Raw genomic sequence first — 20,286 nt, forward strand, 5'->3', positions numbered from 1 at the left:
AGTTAGTTTAGACTTTCTTGCCTCTGTACATATTCTGCCTTCTATTTTTGAATGCCTTTTCTTCCACCATCTACTTGGCAAATTGCCATTCTTCCTTTCTGACCCAGGTCAAGCCTTTCCTCCCTAGTGAAGCAGTCCCCACTCCCCCAGGTAGAGTGAATCACTCTGTCCTCCAAGACTCTACAACTTGTATATTACTGTAGTTTCAACAATATATTATCATTGTTGGTAAATGTTTACTGAGTTCTTACCATGTGGCAGGCACTATGGTTGCAAAGCTAGGCACTTAAAATACAATGCTGAATAAGACTGAATGTCCCCTATACGGCGGTGGGGGGGGGGGAGGTAAAGGCATGTACTGGGGGGAAGGGGAGGCTGGGGGGAGGTCAATGGGGGAAAAAAAAGGAGACATATGTACTACTATTTGTAATACTTCAAACAATTAAAAAAATATATATAAAAAGAAAAGGAAATAAAGTATATTTTAGGATTAAAAAAAAAAAAGACTGAATGTCCTTGCCTTCATGAAGCTCATATTCTTCAAGGGAAGTGGACAGTAGACAAATAAATCAACAAAATAATTAAAGATTATGATGTAAGCAAACAAGAGTAAGTAGGATGATGGGGCTGGTATACTAACTTAGAGTGGCTGGGGAGATACCCTGAGGAGGTGATATTTAGGCTGCCAGCTAAAGACTGACAATAGTCAGCTACGTAAAAAGCAAAGGGAAGGCATCCCAGGGAGAGGGAACAGTGACTATAAGGCCCTCGGGTAGAGTACGTGGCTAAAGGGTTTTTAATTAATACATGATTTAAAAAAATAATATTCAACTTCATACTACCAGTGCCCAATAGTGCCTGATTACTAAGGGACACTAAGTGTTTGTTGAACAAGCATTGTGAACAGTAATACCATAATACTCTTTGGTGACAAAATCAGTTATAGATTTAACAACAAGGATACAATATATTTCATAACCTTTGTAACTTGAAGTGAGCTGCTGCGTTTTTTTTGTGTGTGTGTGTGTGTTTTTTTGCCTGAAGAGACTTCAAGAGTAGTATTCCCACACTCCCTGCAGCAACATTACATCCTATTTCACTTTAGTAGACGTGGAAGAATGGATAGCAGCAAACATTCAAAAGAGATTTTCAAGGTGCAAATGGGTGACTATCACTAACATTAGAAAATATGTAGATATAATTCAACATTTGTGTGGATTTAAGGATAAAGAAACTGACTCAAAATCTTATTTGTATTTTAGAGTAAGCAATTGGAAGGTCCTTTAGACTCTTTTAATACTAATTATAAATAATTTATCCATATGGCTGTTTTGCTTTCTGTTTTATACTTTTCTATATTTGCCCAATAAATGCTTTTTAAGAAACAACCATTCACTTGTTCACACTTGAAGTTTACTTTGTACAGAAAAGGTTTGACCCATACTTCACTAATGCAATTACATTCTACTCCAATGTGCAGCAAAATAAATGATACTGTTTTGTGAAAAGAACATGTTATAAAAATGTGTATTTTTTTTAAACCAGGGTTTCTCCACCTGAACTGGAAACCGCCATAACTCTACAAACACTTTCTTGACAGTCATCTTATAGAGACAGGTTTGGTTTTGAGCTGAATTAGAGAAGGAATTTCAAAATGATTCTGTACCAGAATACACATGGGGAAACTGACTTCACCTTTAGTTAAGTTTGCTCTGAGGGGCCTGGGAGAATGGATTTGTTTTGCAGTATTAGTCTGGGCAAAGTCACAAGATTCTACAACTAAACTGTCTAATCTCCTAGAACCTAAGTTGCCTTACAATGACCTGTCACACGTGTATCTGTGTTTGGCTGAATATAGGCAAATTTCAGAGATGTTTAGGGTTTGGTTCCAGATCAGCACAATAAAACGAGTATCACAATAAAGTTGTAATCCTTTTGATGGTGAAGGGTCTTCCCTTTAATTTGTAAAAAAGGTGTCTGTGAAGCACAATAAAAAGAGGTATGCCTGTACTGATAACTGATTAAAGCTGGTAAAAGGTTTTGTTTCAAGCAGATGATACAGCCTTTAATGACCTTTTCTTTGCATATGAAAAAATCTGAGCATTTATTAATTTATAAATAATTAAAATAGAAACGGCTTTTATTCTACTATTAATAATGCAAATTATCCAATTTTTATATGTGAGTCTTATAATCCTAAGTTTGAAGTATCTAAGCAACTGATAGAAAAAATCATCTCAGGATTTCATTCAAGTCACCAACGAGCATAATCATGGTTTGTTGGCAAAATAACATACTTTTTCTTCATGTAATTGCTAATTATTATAGCACCTACCAAGCATGGCATCTGTCTCAGCACACATAGAGTAATAAAATGCTCTAATATTCTTAATTTCTCTTTCTGTAAACTTTCCAGTGCAGTTTTTTGTGTAAGAAGAGTAATAATCTATAGGGTGCATTTCTGACAGAGGCGACCACTTTGGGATTTTGATGGCATCATAAGACACCTAAAAAGGGGAGAAAAACAAAGTAGTAATGTTCCTCTCATTAGTATGTGTGGTGAACTAGACATACATACCTTAATTATTCAGGATAGTAGAAAAGAATGATTATGAATCATGTACTGAAAATAGTAAAACAAATAAATAAATTAGGAACAAATAGTCAATATTCCCACTAATGATAAAACAGATATGAAAATGACATGAGCTATATTAGGCAGTATTCTAGTACAGAAAAAGGGTCTGAGCACTTTAAGATAGTTATATAATCACTTCAAATTTCAGATCAACACCCTAAAATTGTAGACTTCTTTTCTCTAATAGTTCACTAGTAAAAATGGCAATATCTAGTGAGATAGCAAAATATCTGGTAAAAACAAATACAACTTTTTCATATATATAAATGCTTACAGTTTTGGTGAAAATGATTAAGACTTAAGATTTAAGTCATATATTTAAGTAACTTAAAAAAATTCAAATACCTACTTACTATTTATTTAAAAGTTATTTGACTCATTTCATTATGCTAGTACTAACTCCAGACGAATTTTTTAAAGATGGAGCCAGTCAGAACTTTTTAAGAAGACATGATGTATTTGGAACTTGGACAGTATTTCCTTTAAAATAGGGTGCACTAAATAGTGATTCTGATTAGAGTTGCTTAAGTAACTTCAATTCGATTTAAGATGACATGTTTCAAAACACAGACAGTCTTCCCTCTGCATGGTTCAGATTTTAGTTCCCAAGGTATATTAACTGTGGATCAGTGCATAAAGTACAAACCTTCAGTCATATGCTGCTAGCTATTCAGTCTACAAATCACGATATGAATGAAAGATGTGTATCAGGGACTGATCAGACCATTTCTTTCAAAGCCTGTCACTGACTGATCACTGCACATCGTTTGTCCATTCTACACACAGACAGCACACTGTGTAGTTGTGCTGCCTCCGTCTCCCGGTGAGAAATCCACGCGACATTGGATAGAAATGGATGATCAAAAGAGGGAACTGGTTAACGAAGATGAATGTACAATAAAGAAATAAACAGAGGTATCACTGGAAGTGAGCTTTGATTCAAACGTTAACTGGAGTCATAGAAGAAATAGCTGACGTGGGAAGGTTGACACTGCTACACAGGCAGTCAGAGGAACTTAGTGAAGACACACTCGTTATGTAAATGAGGAAGGTCACTGCAAAGAAAGGGCAAACATGTCCTAGCAGAAGTGACAGTGGCAAAAATCTTCACAGAAAAGGAACTCTCAGAAATATATTACAACACTGAAAGAGCAAAGGGGAAATGTTGGAAGGCAATCCAAATTCAGTTATGTATCTGACAATATGCCATGATATAGAGAAGATGTTTGCTCCATATCTAAATTATATAATGCGAAGGCAAGCCCTATTCAAACTACTCTTGATATGTTCTGTTTTTTTTTTTTTTTTTTTACATAAAAGCAAATACTTTAATTCTCAGTGTTTCTAGTTACAGTGCATTAAATAAATATTGGTTTCACTGTTTTTCATTTCCCTATACATTTTTAACCCCAAATAAGAGAGTTTTAAATGTTTTGACAAATGTGTTGAGTCCTAGAAAAAATGGTCACTCTCCCTGTTGATTATTAAGATCTCTTTGAGCAGTTCATCTGGCATGTCATTTTTTTTCAATCCTTAACTGTGCACAGTGAATACTGCCTGCACTTAGAGAGCATCTTTCAGTTTCTCTTTTAATAGACCTGTTATATGCAAATGTATTCAATTCAGCAGTAGATTTCTAAGTTTTAACACTTACCTTATTTCTATAAAATTGCCCTTTCAGCTTTTGTCAACCAGCTATTGGTCAATTTGATTTAATGAGAATACTCAAAATGTAAGTTTTTCTTTAAAAGTGATAATAAAAGAAACAGTGAGTAAATACCAGTAACATACAGATACAATGTTAACTTCTAGTTTTGAGCACACGTAATGTACTTACTTTTTTAAGCCAATAAAGAGATGTGTGAAATGTTGAAGATCCAAAATTCTCTCCTGAAGATGGTGAAGGATAAGGGTGTGGTAAATTTAATCCCAAATATAGAACAAATGGTTGAGTGTGATTAACTGCTTCTTTTCTTAACCAGTTTACTGCTGTGTCTGTAGTCTTCCAGTCCCCTTCCATTACTCTTACTTTAGTCTTGTTAGGGATAAGATTAACCATAGGTCTGCCTTCTTGTCTGAGTAAAAAAGGAACATCTCTTGTCCATGCCTCCACACGATTGCTGGGGAGTCAAAAAGACAGGTATGCTGTAAGGTATTTACAAAATCTTAAAAACTAAGCATAAACATAAGAAAGCAACATGGAAAATGATTTCCTTTTTTTTTTTTTTTAAAGAAAACTTTGGTTTAACATTTGAAATTGAGTCAACATATTTCACCTTATTAACAAAAAAAGGAGATACAATATCCATGCATGGGAAAACTATTGCAAAGTAAGAGTAAAAGAAACCTTTCTTAACCAGATAAAGATATCTCTAAAAAGCTTAGAGCAAATGTTACACTCGATATTTGTTGAAATCTTTTCTCTGAGATTGGGCATGGCATGGCATGAAAAACAATTTTTAGACTCAGTCTTATAAATGTTCAGACTAATAGATCTCATTAAGAAAGTTATTGAGCATTACAAATTCAAAAACCAAGAAAAAATAAGGTATTAATTCACCTATGTGTTCTTTAAAACTTAGCTTATTTAGAAAGGTTACTTTTTTAATAACAAGATATTTAGTAAAATAAAAGATGTTTTGGATTCCTAGGACTTTTTAATTTTCTCGCATTTTGTCTTTTTTGTTGTTGTTGTTAAAAGAAGATAGTATTTTTAGCCAAAGCAACTATAATTTTCTCCTGCCACTAAATCTTTATATTTTTAAAATCCTACCTCCCAGGTGTACCTTATGTGTTTATGAAGATTAATGTTTTAAATTGTTTCTAGCTTTATCCTTCTCATTATAAGAACAATTTTAACTATGATCTAAGCTGTCTAAACTAATAGTGATACAAATTTCTTATCCATTAGAAACTAAATATACTTTCATTAGCTGATTTAAAAGTTAAATGATTCAATCAATTCAATTTTTCTAAATCTTTAGTCTGTTTTATCTAACTACTTGGTAAGCTAAGTAGCAGTACTTTTTCTCAAAACATGTATAAGAATATTTAGTTGGCATAATTGTTTAGGAAGCAGTCATGGACATTTCTAAGAAGCTTGTTTTTATAAGATAACAATGTAGAAACAAAGAATATTTTATATCAAAACATAAACTCCCATGTTAGGGGAATTTCAAACCACCTAAAATGACTGATGGCCCATAGATGAGCTAAAAGAGAACTGTTATCTGCCTTTTTTTAAAAAAATATATTTTTTTATTGGTATTTTACAGAGAGGAAGGGAAAGGGATAAAGAGCTAGAAACATTGATGAAAGAGAGACATCGATCAGCTGCCTCCTGCACACCTCCCACTGGGGATGTGCCCGCAACCAAGGTACATGCCCTTGACCAGAATCGAACCAGGGACCCTTCAGTCCGCAGGCTGACGCTCTATCCACTGAGCCAAACTGGTTTCGGCTGTTATCTGCCTTTTGAAGACAAGAAATGTAAACAGACACAATAAAAATATAATTTTTGTAGCAAATATGCAATAGATTTTGATAAATATAATGAAAAGTAGGATTCTGGTGGAATTACATCTAACAGATTCTAATCAATTCTATCTAGCATATAGAAAGCCCTAAATAGTAAGTTCTATGAAAACAATATCATAACTATGAAAACAATATAGCATTGGTTTCTCAGTCTTTTGCTTAACTCATTGCTGAAAGCTCACTGTATGTGGCCATTATTAGGTTACTGCAGAGAGTGGATGTTAGGGGTTTATTACACCAGCAGTACTTGTGCTGGAGTCCCCTTCCCTATGTTTTTCCCTCTCTGTGTTCCTGAGATCTTTTTAAAAACATAGATTGATCCCCGTCAGGGTTAAAAGGCTCAAATCAAGTTAATTTTGATCTAATGTTATCATTATGGCTAATTTCAAATTTAGCTTTATTTTGCCCTCTTACTAAATAACATGTGACTTACTCTCCTGTATTAGTGGCATCCTCTTTTGTCAATTCATGGTTATGTGTGCCTTTGGCATGAATCCTACCACTGCTGGTACTCAAGTAGAGTTACAACAAATGATTTCAGCATTATTAGGGCAGCTGGGACAAGATTATGGTTGAAGGTAAAAGTTCCATTCTCATAATTGTCAATTTTTCCTCTTTTCTGGCTCTCTCAGGAATCTTGAGTAAGCTATCTGATTAAGAGAGTAACATTTTGGTTATTTGATCCATGTTCAGGCATTGTGCCTAAGTATAAAGTAAAATTTTACTTCTCCATAATCTAAAATCACTTAGTATATTTTAGGTATTCAATAATATTAATAATTATAATCAACGTTGACTGTTCGTTCTCACTACTCCTGGGCCATCCCAAGCCTCCTGGGCTCTTGTTCAGCACTAGAAGAACAGTAACACAGTATGAGCAGTGGCTGCTATAGGAGCTGTGACTCTCAGCTCGGTCTGTTTTCTCAGCCCAACACTCCTCCTGGTCAGCAATAACACAAATGAAGAAAATGGGGCCCTTGCTGGTTTGGCTCAGTGGACAGAGCATTGGACTGCGGACTGGAAAGTCCTGGGTTCAATTCTGGTCAAAGGTACATGCTCAGGTTGCGGGTTGATTCCCAGTGGGGGGTGTGTAGGAGGAAGTTGATCAATGATACTCTCATCATTGATGTTTCTATCTCTCCCTCTTGCTTCCTCTCTGAAATCAATATATATATATATATATATATATATATATATATGAAAATAGGGAAAGACAATGTGAATATGCAACTTTATAATCCTATATAATAAAAGCCTAATATGCTAAGTGTCCGGTTGTCTGGTCATCCATTCAACCAATCAAAGCGCAATATGCTAATGATATGCTAAGGCCACTCAACCGCTCGCTATGACGTGCACTGACCACCAGGGGGCAGATGCTCCAACTGGTAAGTTATCTTGCTGCTGGGTTCTGGCCCATCAGGACTGAGCGAGACGGGCTGGACACGCCCTTTAGCCCTCCTGTGGCCCCTCCCCAGCTGGCCAACCTCCGCGTCCCTTCCCGACCCTGATCGTGCACTGGTGGAGTCCCTCAGCCTGGCCTGCACCCTCTAGCAATCCAGAACCCCTCAAGGGATGTCGGAGAGCTGGTTTCGGCCCGATCCCACAGGCCAGGCCTCGGGACCCCAATGGTGCATGAATTTGTGCACCGGGCCTCTAGTTTATTATAATTACTGTAACAGAAAGATAACGCTTTTAAAATTATAATTCTCTTTACTAAGCAACCAATGTCTCCAGGCCCTTTTTAATTAGGCCAAATTGTTGCACCAGGAAATAGTGTCTTTTGGCCATGTGCTTAGATCTACTTCTTTGTCTTGTTCTAAGTGCTTTCTTTCTCTGCACCCTCCCGACCATTAATTGCTATAACCTCCTCCAAATATAAATTTTGTAATTATTTGCCCAATGTGGGTATTTTGAACAAATTTATTTCTTTTCCATTTCTATGTGCTTTGTCTGGAATATCAAGAGTTCAGTTTCAATCAGGACAATTAAAAAGAACTTGTACTAATGGGAAGGCACCACGACTACTGTGGTTTAGATAATGGTTCATTGGGTCCTCTCATTGTAAATTTACAATAGACATGAACATACAGTGTGTAGTTTCCCGTATGCCAGTATTTCTTTAAGTGTGACCCAGGGATCTCTGCGAGGACCCAAGAGGCTTTCAGAGGATCCATGATGTCAAAACTGTTGTCACAATAATATGTTACTTGCCTTTCCCATTCTCTTTCTTTTATGAGTGTACAGTGAAGGAGAACACTCTTATTTAGCCTCAGGTGGGAGCTCAGATGTGGAGTATACTTATCTCAAAGGAGACTGTTCTCTATAAACTTAGAGAGGCTTCAATGTCATTTTGTTTAAGTACCCTTCCTAAATGGTCCAAGATCTCCTTCAACTCTTGACAGAAATGTAAGAGGGGCTTCTCTTCTCAAAGAAACACACAGAATAACCACAAGCATCTGATCAAGGTGTTCACAGTTGGTCACACCTTGTCCTCCTTCATCCTGAAAAGGTAATAACTGAGGTCCAGTTCTTTTTAAAAATACATATTTATTTATTGGAGAGAGGAAAGGAGAAGGAGAGAGAGATAGAAACATCAATGATAAGAGAATCATTTATTGGCTGCCTCCTGCACGCCCTACACTGGGTATGGAGCTCACAACGCAGGCATGTGCCCTGACTGGGAATCAAACCATGACCTCTTGGTTCTTAGGTCAACACTCAAGCACTGAGCCACTCTGGCCAGCTGAGGTCCAGTTCTTTATATCCCTGCTACTCCCAAGAGTGGTCCATGGACCAACAGCATCAGCGTCACCTGGGAGCTTGTTACAAATGCAGTCTCAGGCCCCATCCCAAACCCACTGAATCAGAAAGGGTATTTAACAAGATGTCCAGGTGATTTTTATGTATGTTAAAGTTTGAGATGCACTGCTTTAAATAACACTGCAGTAATTATTTTATGAAAAAAACACACCTCAAATTTAGACAGAATAATCAAAATAGTTTCCATAGTAGCCCATAAATAGGAGAATTATTCTACCTTGGTTCAATTCCAGAAAACAAGGTGATGGCTAAACACACTCTCCTAACAATCAGCAGTTTGATTAATTTCTTGTTAACACCAAAATCTCCTTTCACTAAAAATGGAAAATAAAGCTACCTAACACGTTACCAACTAATTATTGCATAAATTTGCATATGTGCCACTGCTGTGTGGGTTTTCTGTGCCAATGTGCCAAATTCTACTGCTGTAGCACTGGATACCATCAGTCCACAGGTGGCACAGGATTAATTTACATAGTGACAATCTCATCTGAAAAAATATAACCAATTAAAATTGGTGAGAAATAAGTTTTCTTTCAAACTGAATTAAGAGCCTAGAATTAAACTTTCAGCTTCCTAAGGTTCCTAAGATAATTAACTATCTCAGACTGTGGGAAGATCCATATTTCTCTCTCTCTCTCTCTCTCTACTGTGCAAGTGTGCATGCGTGCTCTCACACACACACACACTCATCATTATTGATGGGATTGTAACAGGTAACTTGTCTCAGGTAAGTCTCTTTCATGAAAAAATTACATTTCTGAATAATGCTCTTGCAAATAAGATCAGCCTAACAAATTCTGTAAGAGAAAAAGAAATCTATAGCCTTTCCCATGAAATACTCTTCTCTCAAAGTTGTGAAAAACACTTAAAGGCTGCCATCTATCTTCCTTACATACATGATCACACACAAAAACAGTCTGTTTTAGTTGAATAAATAATATCAAACTCTGGCAAGTTCAGACTGGAACATCACCTTTCAATATACATTATATAAATACTCAATATATGTAAATGTTCTCATTGATTAATTTTATTAATTACAACTATTTTCTTTTTGTGTGTGAAATTACAGTAGCTGTTGTTCCTTAATTATTTTTCAGTCATAAAGCTATTTGTAAATACCTTTTCCCCCGAAAATAAGACAGTGTCTTATATTAATTTTTGCCCCCAAAGACACGCTAGGTCTTATTTTCAGGGGATGTCTTATTTTTCCATGAAGAAGAATATGGTACACATTTATTGTTAAATGAAAATAAAGGAAATTTATTACCTGTATATGGTACGGTAGTTGTCAACACAAACCAGACAAACTGTGAATCCTACAGAATCAAGAATTTACTCATTTATTCAATGACAATCATGTCATCATCTTCTGGAACATCATCATAACAATCCAATTCCTGAATTTTCTGGTGAATTTCTTGTGACTCCATTTCTTTCAGAATCAGTGGACCAAATCTCTCATGTTTAGCAATAGCACTGTCTTTAAATGAGTACTTCTTGTCAAGGTATCCTGCTCGCGGTGCATTTGCAATGCAACTGTCAGTGATTTTCTCCCATGAATTCTTCACCCAAGTCACAACTTCTTGCAGTTTAGGTTTCTCAAAGTTTCCACGCTGGTTTCTCTCCATTCTATTTTCAATGTAGTCATTAATTTCCATGGGCAAATTGTCTTTGAATGGCTTGTTTATTGCAATATCAAGAGTCTGGAGATAGGCCGTCATTCCTGCGGGAATTATCTGATCTATTTTTCTTTCGTGAAGAAATGTCTTCATGTCTTCAGCGCGGTGAGTGCTGGCTGCATCCCAGACTAGCGGACCTCTTTGGATCCTGCGCATAACAAGCGGCAGCATTAAATTGACCCACTTCCTTATAACTGCTTGTGTGGCCCAGGCTTTTTCAGTTTCAGGAATAAAAACGCCCAAAACACGTTCAATCTTTTCCTTCTTGCCCTTAGAAATGATTAAAGGTGGGATTTTAGTGCCATCCAGACGAATTGCCAAAATACAGGAAACACGTGCACTTTCGTAAGCAGTGGAGGGAATGTATGCTAAGGAGGCACCCTGCTGTTCAATTGTTGTTTGAGATGATTGGCCCATAAACACTGCAGTTTCATCCATAGCAATCATGTTGGAAAGATTGTAGTTAGAGAAGTCAGCATCATCAATAAAGAACTTGAATGCAAGTGCTCGCTTAATAACTTGAGTATCTTACAACCTAAACAATGTTGTAGATCTTCTTAAAGACAGTTCACTTCGCTGAAGGAAATTATCCAGCCAGTGTTGTGATGCTTTGAAGTCTTCGGGGGCTATGTCAAACTGTGGTGCCATTGCAAGGGCAAATTCTTGAATCTGAGCCCTATTCACAACCAAAGCCTTTGCTCTCCTGTCAACAACCCATTCACAGATCAGGTCTTCCAGCTCGGAAAATAATGGTTGCCGACCTGATCCACACTTGCACTTTTTAGCATTTCCCTTGTCCACTTGTTCAATGAGGTTACCATACTCTGCTCGCCATTTTTGGACCAATTGGATACTCAACATCTTCTCTTTGCAGAAAGCAGTAAGATTTTGGCCCCAAGAGTCTTCCACGATTCCTCTCTTGTACTCCACGAAGTAGCTTTTTCTTTTTGCGCTCATTTCTAGGGGTAAAAAAAAAGGAATTGGGGTATCAAGGTGGGGGGAGGGGGATCACTCAAAATGACACGGGGGGGATCAGAGGGGGAAATCAAAATGGCACAGGAGAATCAGAGGGGGGATTACCATTTTAGTAACCCCTTTTGATCCTCCTGTGTCATTTTGATTGCCCCCCTGATCCTCCTGTGTCATTTTAAGTGATCCCCCTCCCCCCACCCCTGTGCCACTGAACACCTTCACCAGACATCCCCCCTACCCCTTTATCAGACATTTACCCCCTGGGGCCTGCCTGGGGACTGTCACTGGGCTTGCTGGGGCCTGGATCTGGGCTGGAGCAGGGTCTGCCACTGACTGAGAACCTTCAGTCATCATGAAGGCGGCCGCGAGCATCAGGTAGTGTCACCAGAGACAGACTAGCACTCGCCACCTTCGCCGCGTCCCGTCCGCTCTAATCCTCCTGTTCTTCTACATGCATCTGCGAAAGTCTCCTCCTCTCTCCCGCCCCGCGCTCACCGCTCACTCCGACCTCCGCTCCGCCTCCACACAGCAGTGACGTCAGGACTCCGCGTAACGTCACTGGTTGCTAGATGCCAGTCGGGGCGGCCCTAGCGACCAGTTTACAGTAAATTAATTTTCATTCTGAGACAGAGCCTGGGGCCTTATTTTCGGGGATGCCTTATATTTCACTCAGAAGGAAACCTGTAAGTAGGTCTTATTTTCGGAGGATGTTTTATTTTCGGGGAAACACGGTATGATGAAAATCATGGATATTTTGCCATTAAACAAATATATTAATATTATAAGGTATGACATACTAGAGATCCAGTGCATGGGATTCGTGCACTGGTGGGGGGCGTGCCCTGCAGGGATCAGCCTGCTGTGGGAGCACTGCTCATCAGGTCTGCCGAGCGGCTGTGGACCCGCCCTCTGAGCGGCTGCTCCCTGGTCCTGCATCGTCCTGAGAGGCGACAGAGTAGGCCTCAGTCCCGCTGCTGCCACAAACCCGCCTCCCAGCCTCTGGGGTCAGCTCTATGAGCCTGGTGGCAGCGCTGCATGGCCTGCAGGTGTCCGGAGGAGGTGGCAGGGAGCGAAGAGGAGGAGCCTGGGACGACGAGGCAATAATCACAGCCTGGGTTCCTGCCCTTTGGTCCGGGGTTGGCAGCGGGAGCAGCCACTCATCCCAGTCAGCCAAGCACTGACCACCAGGGGGCAGCTCCCACATTGAGCGTCTGCCCCCTGGTGGTCAGTGCGCATCATAGAGACTGGCCAACCAGTCGTTCTGCCATTCAGTTGCTGGGCTTTTATCATAAAGGATAATATTTTTATAATATCAATATACTTTATAATAATATTATACTTAATAACACATATATTAATTATATTGTTATTAATACATAATTTTACTGATTGTATATATTTTATTATATATTTATTATAAATATATGTATGCAATTACATAATGCAAAATACTATATAATAACAGCAAATACATTTTAAGCAAAGGTTTTATTTTGCACTAGAGGCCCAGTGCACAATATTCGTGCACGGGGTGGTGTCCCTCAGCCCAGCCTGCACCCTCTCTAATCTGGGAGCCCTCGAGGGATGTCCGACTGCCCGTTTAGGCCCGATCCGGGCAGTTGGACATCCCTCTCACAATCCAGGACTGCTGGCTCACAACTGCTCGCCTGCCTGCCTTCCTGATTGCCCCTAACTGCTTCTGCCTGCCAGCCTGATCACCCCCTAACCACTCCCCTGCAAGCCTGATTGATGCCTAACTGCTCCCCTGCCAGCTTGGTCACCCCAACTGCCCTCCTATGCAGGCCAGGTCACCCCTAACTGCTCCCCTGCAGGCCTGGTCACCCCTAACTGCTCTCCCCTGCAGGCCTGGGTCCCCCCCCAACTGCCCTTCCCTGCAGGCCTAGTCACCCCCAACTTCCCTCCTCTGCCGGCCTTGTCACCCCTAACTGCCCTCCCCTGCAGGCTTGATCACCCCAACTGCCCTCCCTTGCAGGCCTGGTCCCTCCCAACTGCCCTCCCCTGCTGGCCATCTTGTGGCAGCCATCTTGTGTGTTGGAGTGATGGTCAATTTGCATATTACTCTTTTATTAGGTAGGATAGAGGCCTGGTGCACAGGTGGGAGCCAGCTGGTTTGCCCTGAAGGGTGTCCCAGATCAGGGTGGGGATTCCCTTGAGGTGTGCGGTGGCCTGGGTGAGGGGCCTGTGGTGCTTTGCAGGCCGGCTACCCCCCCTGGCGACCCAAGCAGAGGTCCTGGTATCTTGGATTTATTTATCTTTTATAATTGAAACTTTGTACCCTTGAGCGGAGGGTACCCTCCTGCTCTCTCTGTGGCCATAGCTATTTTTGTTGGGATTTATTTATCTTCTATAATTGAAACTTTGTAGCCTTAAGTGGAGGCCAAGGCAAGCCAGGGCAGGCGGAAAGCTTGGCTTCCTCCATTGCCGGGGAAACCCAAGCCTCCCTCCTGCTCTCTGTGGCCACAGCCATCTTGGTTGGGTTAATTTGCATACTTGCTCCTGATTGGCTGGTGGGCATGGCTTGTGGATATAGTGGAGGTACAGTCAATTTGCATATTACTCTTTTATTAGATAGGATACACTTACAAATTAACATTTTCTTTGGTTTCATTACTTCTAAAAAAATTGACATAACTAATGTCAATTGGGTCTGATCCCTTAGAATGTAGAAGAGTTAAATTTAAAATTAAAAATGCAGTGTGATATTAATTATATACTGCTAAGGCCATGCTGATGAGTATAAAATACATAGTTTTAGATCACAGTTTCTCATCCTCAGAACTACTGACATTTTGACCTTGGTACTTCTTTGCTGTGGGGGGAGGGGGAGACTGTCCCGTGCCTCATAAACTGTATAGCAGCCATCCTGGCCTCGACCCGCTAGGTGCCAGTAGCATTCTCCCAGTGGTGTCAACCCAAATGTCTCCAGACATGTCAAATATCTTCTGGGGTGAAAATAGCCCTCAATTGAGAACCACTGTTTTAAATATTGGGAATATATTGGCAAAAAAGTTTTACCTGATAGCAAACATGATGAAAACATCTAATGAATTAAATACAAAATGTTTCCTTTCAATTGCTAAGAAGATATAGCAAATATGAACCTAAATAGAACTACAATAAGCACAATACATATAATATGAGGGGGCAGATGAATATCAGGACTTCATAAAGCATTTAACTGTACTCCATCCAAGTCACAGAATTCCAGAAATTCACAGTCATCTAGTGTAAGCTCGTTTGATGAAACTTGCTCAAGGTCTTTAGTCAGTATGTGGTATCTTAATGAGTTTTACCACCAACACTTGATTAACAGTTGTCTGGAAGAAACAGTGTGTGGCCCTTAGAGCTCCCAGTGTGGTGCAGCACTGTACTAGTATATGATATACAGTAAGGGGCACATAGCAGGACCAGTGTCCTCACACTGGTCCAAGAAAAAAGCATCACTTTATGCCTGAAAGAGACACGTGAGGCATTGTAGTAATAAACTAAAACACTGGTATTTCTGGCTGAAAGTAGAAGCAGGGTCAAAAATAGCCAATTTCAGTGGTAAATGTAGCACAAAGAATTATAAAAACTTGAGTTTTAACTTTGAGAGTCCATCTATCAAAAACAATGAATGCCCCTATTTATGAAGTTTGATATTAAGAGACCTTTTCCCCCTAAGATCTATTTTTAAACTTTCACAGAAATATCTGAAAGATAATGTACCATAATTCATATAACCTTTTTAGACATGCTATTAACAGAAACCTTGATCTACTTGTCAGCCATATGACTGTGTGGGTATATACAGTACCCATATAAGTAGTCCTGATTATTTATTTCAATTTCCTAAGTTCTGGTGGGAGAGTGAGCACAATGAAAATATGCTGCAAGCAATTATTATTCTAAGAACCATCTCTGACCTCTGAAATATCAACTTTTCCTTTTTCTAATTTTAGAATTTCACATGAGAAAGCATTTAGGAAAATTAAGGACTTAAAATAGTAAAAAACTGAAAAAGAGGATATATTCTATTAGTTGAAGATATATACAAAACACTAATAATGAACAGGTGCTATGACCCTGGGTTAAATAGAACATTAATGCTTATCAAGTATTAAGCCATAGGTAGAGCAATATAACTTTTATTCCATTTACTCATTCAACAAACATTTAATTGTGTGCCTATAATGCACTAGCACTACTGGCAGTGGGAATAAAGCAATGAAAAAGCAGGGTCCTTGCCCCCTCCAAGCATTAGCACAATGAATAACAACATTCAGGCCATATTTTAACCATTTCACACAGAATTATGATAACAGGGAGTTCAAGGGGTTCAAGTTCAGATTCTTTTTACTATTGGATTGATTAAGGGAACAAAGAGGAAAAATTTAAAGTAAGATAAAATGAATAGTTGTATTTTACTTTGGATTAGCCTTAAGTCCTCCCTTAACATCATTGATGGTTTCTGTGACTTTAGTGAAATGACATATAACAAAACCAGTTTTACCACTGGCCAATTGATACAAAAAAGCATTATGTTCCTATGGCAGTGGTCGGCAAGCTCATTAGTCAACGGAGCCAAATATCAACAGTACAAGATTGAAATTTCTTTTGAGAGCCGAAAACCGACTTCTGCACATGGGCCACGAAGTTTCAATCGCACTGTATGTGCGCGCCCCGCACATGGTATTTTGTGGAAGAGCCACACTCAAGGGGCCAAAGAGCCGCATGTGGCTCGCGAGCCGCAGTTTGCCGACCACTGTCCTATGGCATCTCATCAACATCATGATGAAATGAGGGGTTGAACAAAAGGACATTATTGGAAGACCTGCTCACTCTGATTCTTCTAGATTATTTTAGTATCTGTTTACCCAAAAGTCATTGTATTAGTTTCCTTGGGCTGCTCTAACAAACTACTACAAACTGGGTAGATTAAAACAACAGAAATTTATTCCCTCCCAGTTCTGGAGGCTAGAAATTCTGCAGTACACCAAAAAATATATTTTTTGTCCATCTGACAAAAAGTAGGTATACTTTTGATTCATTCACACCAGACGGCTATTGTTGTGTTGGCTGTTGTCATTTTTTTTTTTTAAATCTGGTAATCTAAGGGAGAACAGGCCAGTGCCCGTAAGTACTCAGGTATTGCATGTTTTAAAAATTCTTGCGGCATACCAGTGTGCCGCAGCACACCTGTTGAGAACCGTAGCTCGTAGGGTCTAGGGAAGAATATCCCCTTGCTTCTTCCTAACCTCTGGTAACTCTTGGCAATCTTTAGCATTCTTTGGCTTGTGATCTTTTAGCATTCTTTGATTTTAGATGCGATCACTTCCAACTATGTCTCTTGTCTCCACACTGCCTTCTCTGTGTGTGTGTCCTTTTCTCTTCTGATAGGACTGGGATTCACTCTAAGTCCAGGATGATTTCGCCTCCAAATGAATCTACAGACTGGATCTATTTCCACATAAGGTCACACTCTGAAACTCCGGGTGGATGTGAATTTTTGGGGAACACTATTTATCTCACTACATGCACCATTATTTTTATTGAATATATTTCTCTGGCTCATATTATAATCATTAGCATCATCCTCATCACTACTATATTTACCATAGCCCTCAATTAGCACCTGTTAGGCAAGAGGTACTGCTCTGAGGTCTTCATATATATTTATGCTACGAGTCACAAGTGTTGGGAGACCTAAGATCACACCTAAGTTCACTAGGAGGTCTCATGGGGCCAGCAAAGAGTTTTACTCACTTATGATTTATTACAGCAAAAAGGACACAACGCAATAGCAGCAAAGGGAAAATATGCTTAGGGTAATTCCACAGGAAACAAGGTATAAGTTGCCAAATGGAGTCACAAAGGACACACTTAATTCATCCAGCATCTGTCTATGACAATATATGTAAAGTGCTGTCTATCGGAAAGCTCATTAGAGACTTAATACCCAAGTTGTCATTGTGGGCTGATTATGTAGACACCCTCTGCCCCTAGAACATACCAAAACTGCAGACTCCCAGAGTGAAATCAGGTGTTCAGAATAAACCACATTATATACACACTCTAGGTACACAGTAAGTCTTTTGATCAGTTAGGGAATACAGGGAACACTCCTGAAATTCAAGTTTCCAGATGTCAGCCCAAGGCCAACTTTGAAAGCAGGTCTTTCTAAGGATAGAAGTTTCAGACCTACTGTGTTAGATCTTTTCAGCATATATTATTTCATTTTATCCTTACAACAAAGAAATTAAAGTTCCTGAGCTTAGATAATGTTTCCAAGATTAAACTACCACAGGTTAGTAGACGACAGAGAAACTAGAATTCAAAAGTAGTTAATCTGTTCTTAGATCTCTACTATTATCAACCATGCTTGACTACCTGGTTTTGAGGATTTAGTAAAATGGAAAAAAAAAAAAGGAAGTTATAATAGACTCACATTAGAATGAACTCACAAAAACAAGTAGCAAGAAAACTGTAAAGTAAATAATAAAGTAGCCATTATATAACAAAATTTCAGTAAAAATAAATCACGGGCTAAACAAATTAATAGATATCTTAATGGCCTTTAATATTTAAGAAAAAATTATCAGCATATTAGCAAATTTAATATTTTAGTAAGATTAAAGAAAGCTAATGTTTTAACCAAATTAACACATTGAGGGATTAAGAGATTTAATTTTACCTTATTAGAGAAATTTTTAAAAAGTTAAAAAGGGTACATTTATGTGATATAGCGGAGAAAAGCCTATGAGGACTATTTTTTGTTTTATTTTTTACCTAATGGAATGATGTCCTGAAGTATAGTCCAATTTTCCAAATTTTTGTGTTTGGTACCCGTGCTTCTCCATGATATCCATCCATGTTGTATAATTTGGATCTAGGCCCTTAAAGTTATTCCAAGATTCCGTTAAGTGAGTGAAGAGGCCACTCCACATTGCTGGGGGAAAAAGAAGAAATTGGGATCAGTGTAAGCTTAAAAATTTGCATTAACTATTAAGACAATTACTGCAAGAGAGAATAGAGTCTACTAGTTTAGAGCTCATGCTCTGGAATAAAACATATCTGCATTAGGTGCTTCACCTAACATTTCTAATTACCTCATTTATCAAGGAGTTACTATTTCCATTTTACAGGTGAGTCTCTAAGGCTTATAGGTTAAGTTGCTTAAGGTAAATACAGCTGGAAATAAATATAAGGCCTGTCTGATTCTAGAGTCTTCTTTCAATCACAAAAATAATCACTAAGTAGTTCATGATTCATTATCTCATTTTCTACAACTATTTATTCAATAAATCCTTCTTCAAATATTAACAGACCCAAAGAGAAAAATAGACAGCAATACAATAGTACTAGGGTACTGCAATACCCCACTTTCAACAGCAATAGAAACTCAATAAGGAAACACTAGACTTAAACTACCTGTTATACCAGATAGACTTAACAGACATTTAAATAACATTTCATCCAAAAGCAACAGAAAAAATATCTTATTCTCAAGTACACATGGAACATTTCAGGATAGATCATATCAGAGGCTACAAAACAAGTGTTAATATATTTAAGATTGAAATCATATCAAGCAATTTTCTGACTACAATGAAGAAAACTGGAAAATTCATAAATATGTAGAAATTAAGCAACATGCTACTGAACGACCAATGGGTCAAAGAAAAAAAAGAGAAGTCAAAATATATCTTGAAACAATTGAAAATGGAAATACGACATTCCAAAATTAATGGGATGCATAAAAAGCAGTTCTAAGAAGGAAGTTCATAGTGATGAACATCTACATTAAGGAAAAAGAAAGAGCTCAAATGAACAGTAATTGAACATCTTTAAGAACTAGAAAAAAAGCCCAAAGTTAGTAAGAGTAAGAAATAACAAAGATCAGAGTTTAAATAAATGAAAGAGAATAAAAAGACTGATAAAACTAAGAGTTGGTTTTAAAAAAGAAAAACAAAATAAACCTTTAGACTTTCCTAGAAAAAGAAAGGACTGAAATAAATACAATTAGAAATTAAAGGTAGATGTTTCATCTGATACCACACAAATACAAAGGATTATAAGAGACTACAATGAAGTTATATGCCAAGGAATATGATAACCTAGAAGAAATGGAAAAATTCCTAGAAACATACAATCAAACAATACTGAATCATGAAGAAATAGAAAATCTGAACAGACCAATTATGAGTAAGGAAATTGACTCAGTAATAAAAAACCTCACAACAAAGAAAAGTCCAGGACCAAAACTTAAAATGAGAATACCAGTCATTTTCAAACTCTTCAAAAAAAAAAAAAAATAGAAGAGGGAACACTTCCAAACTCATTTCATAAGGCCAGCATTAGCCTCGTACTAAATCCATACAAGAACAATACAAAAAAATATTACAGGCCAATATCTGTGATGAACATAGATGCAGAAATTCTCAACAAAATATTAGCAAACAGAATTCAACAGTACATTAAAAGGATCATACACCATGATCAATTGGACTTCAGGAATGCAAAGATGGTTTAAAATCCACAAATCAATCGATTGTTAGAAAGAAAAATTAAGAAAAAAATACCATTTATAATTGTGTCAAAAAGAATAAAATACCTAGGAATAAATTTAAC

The 20,286-nt window shown here is 38.1% G+C and overlaps 1 protein-coding gene across 1 annotated transcript in view; it reads right to left on the reverse strand.

Moving 5' to 3' along the window:
* ARSK (arylsulfatase family member K) overlaps positions 1–20,286 on the reverse strand; it is a 32,202-nt gene that overhangs the window by 7,169 nt on the left and 4,747 nt on the right. The window contains exons 3-5 of the mRNA XM_080679476.1: positions 18,445–18,604; positions 4,476–4,758; positions 2,336–2,507 (exon numbers count right to left, since the gene is read on the reverse strand). Coding sequence (XP_080535602.1) covers positions 2,336–2,507; positions 4,476–4,758; positions 18,445–18,604 — 615 coding nt within the window. The remainder of the gene's footprint in view (positions 1–2,335; positions 2,508–4,475; positions 4,759–18,444; positions 18,605–20,286) is intronic.

This window comes from Plecotus auritus (assembly GCF_963455305.1).
Source record: "Plecotus auritus genome assembly, chromosome: 7".
NCBI lineage: Eukaryota > Metazoa > Chordata > Mammalia > Chiroptera > Vespertilionidae > Plecotus > Plecotus auritus.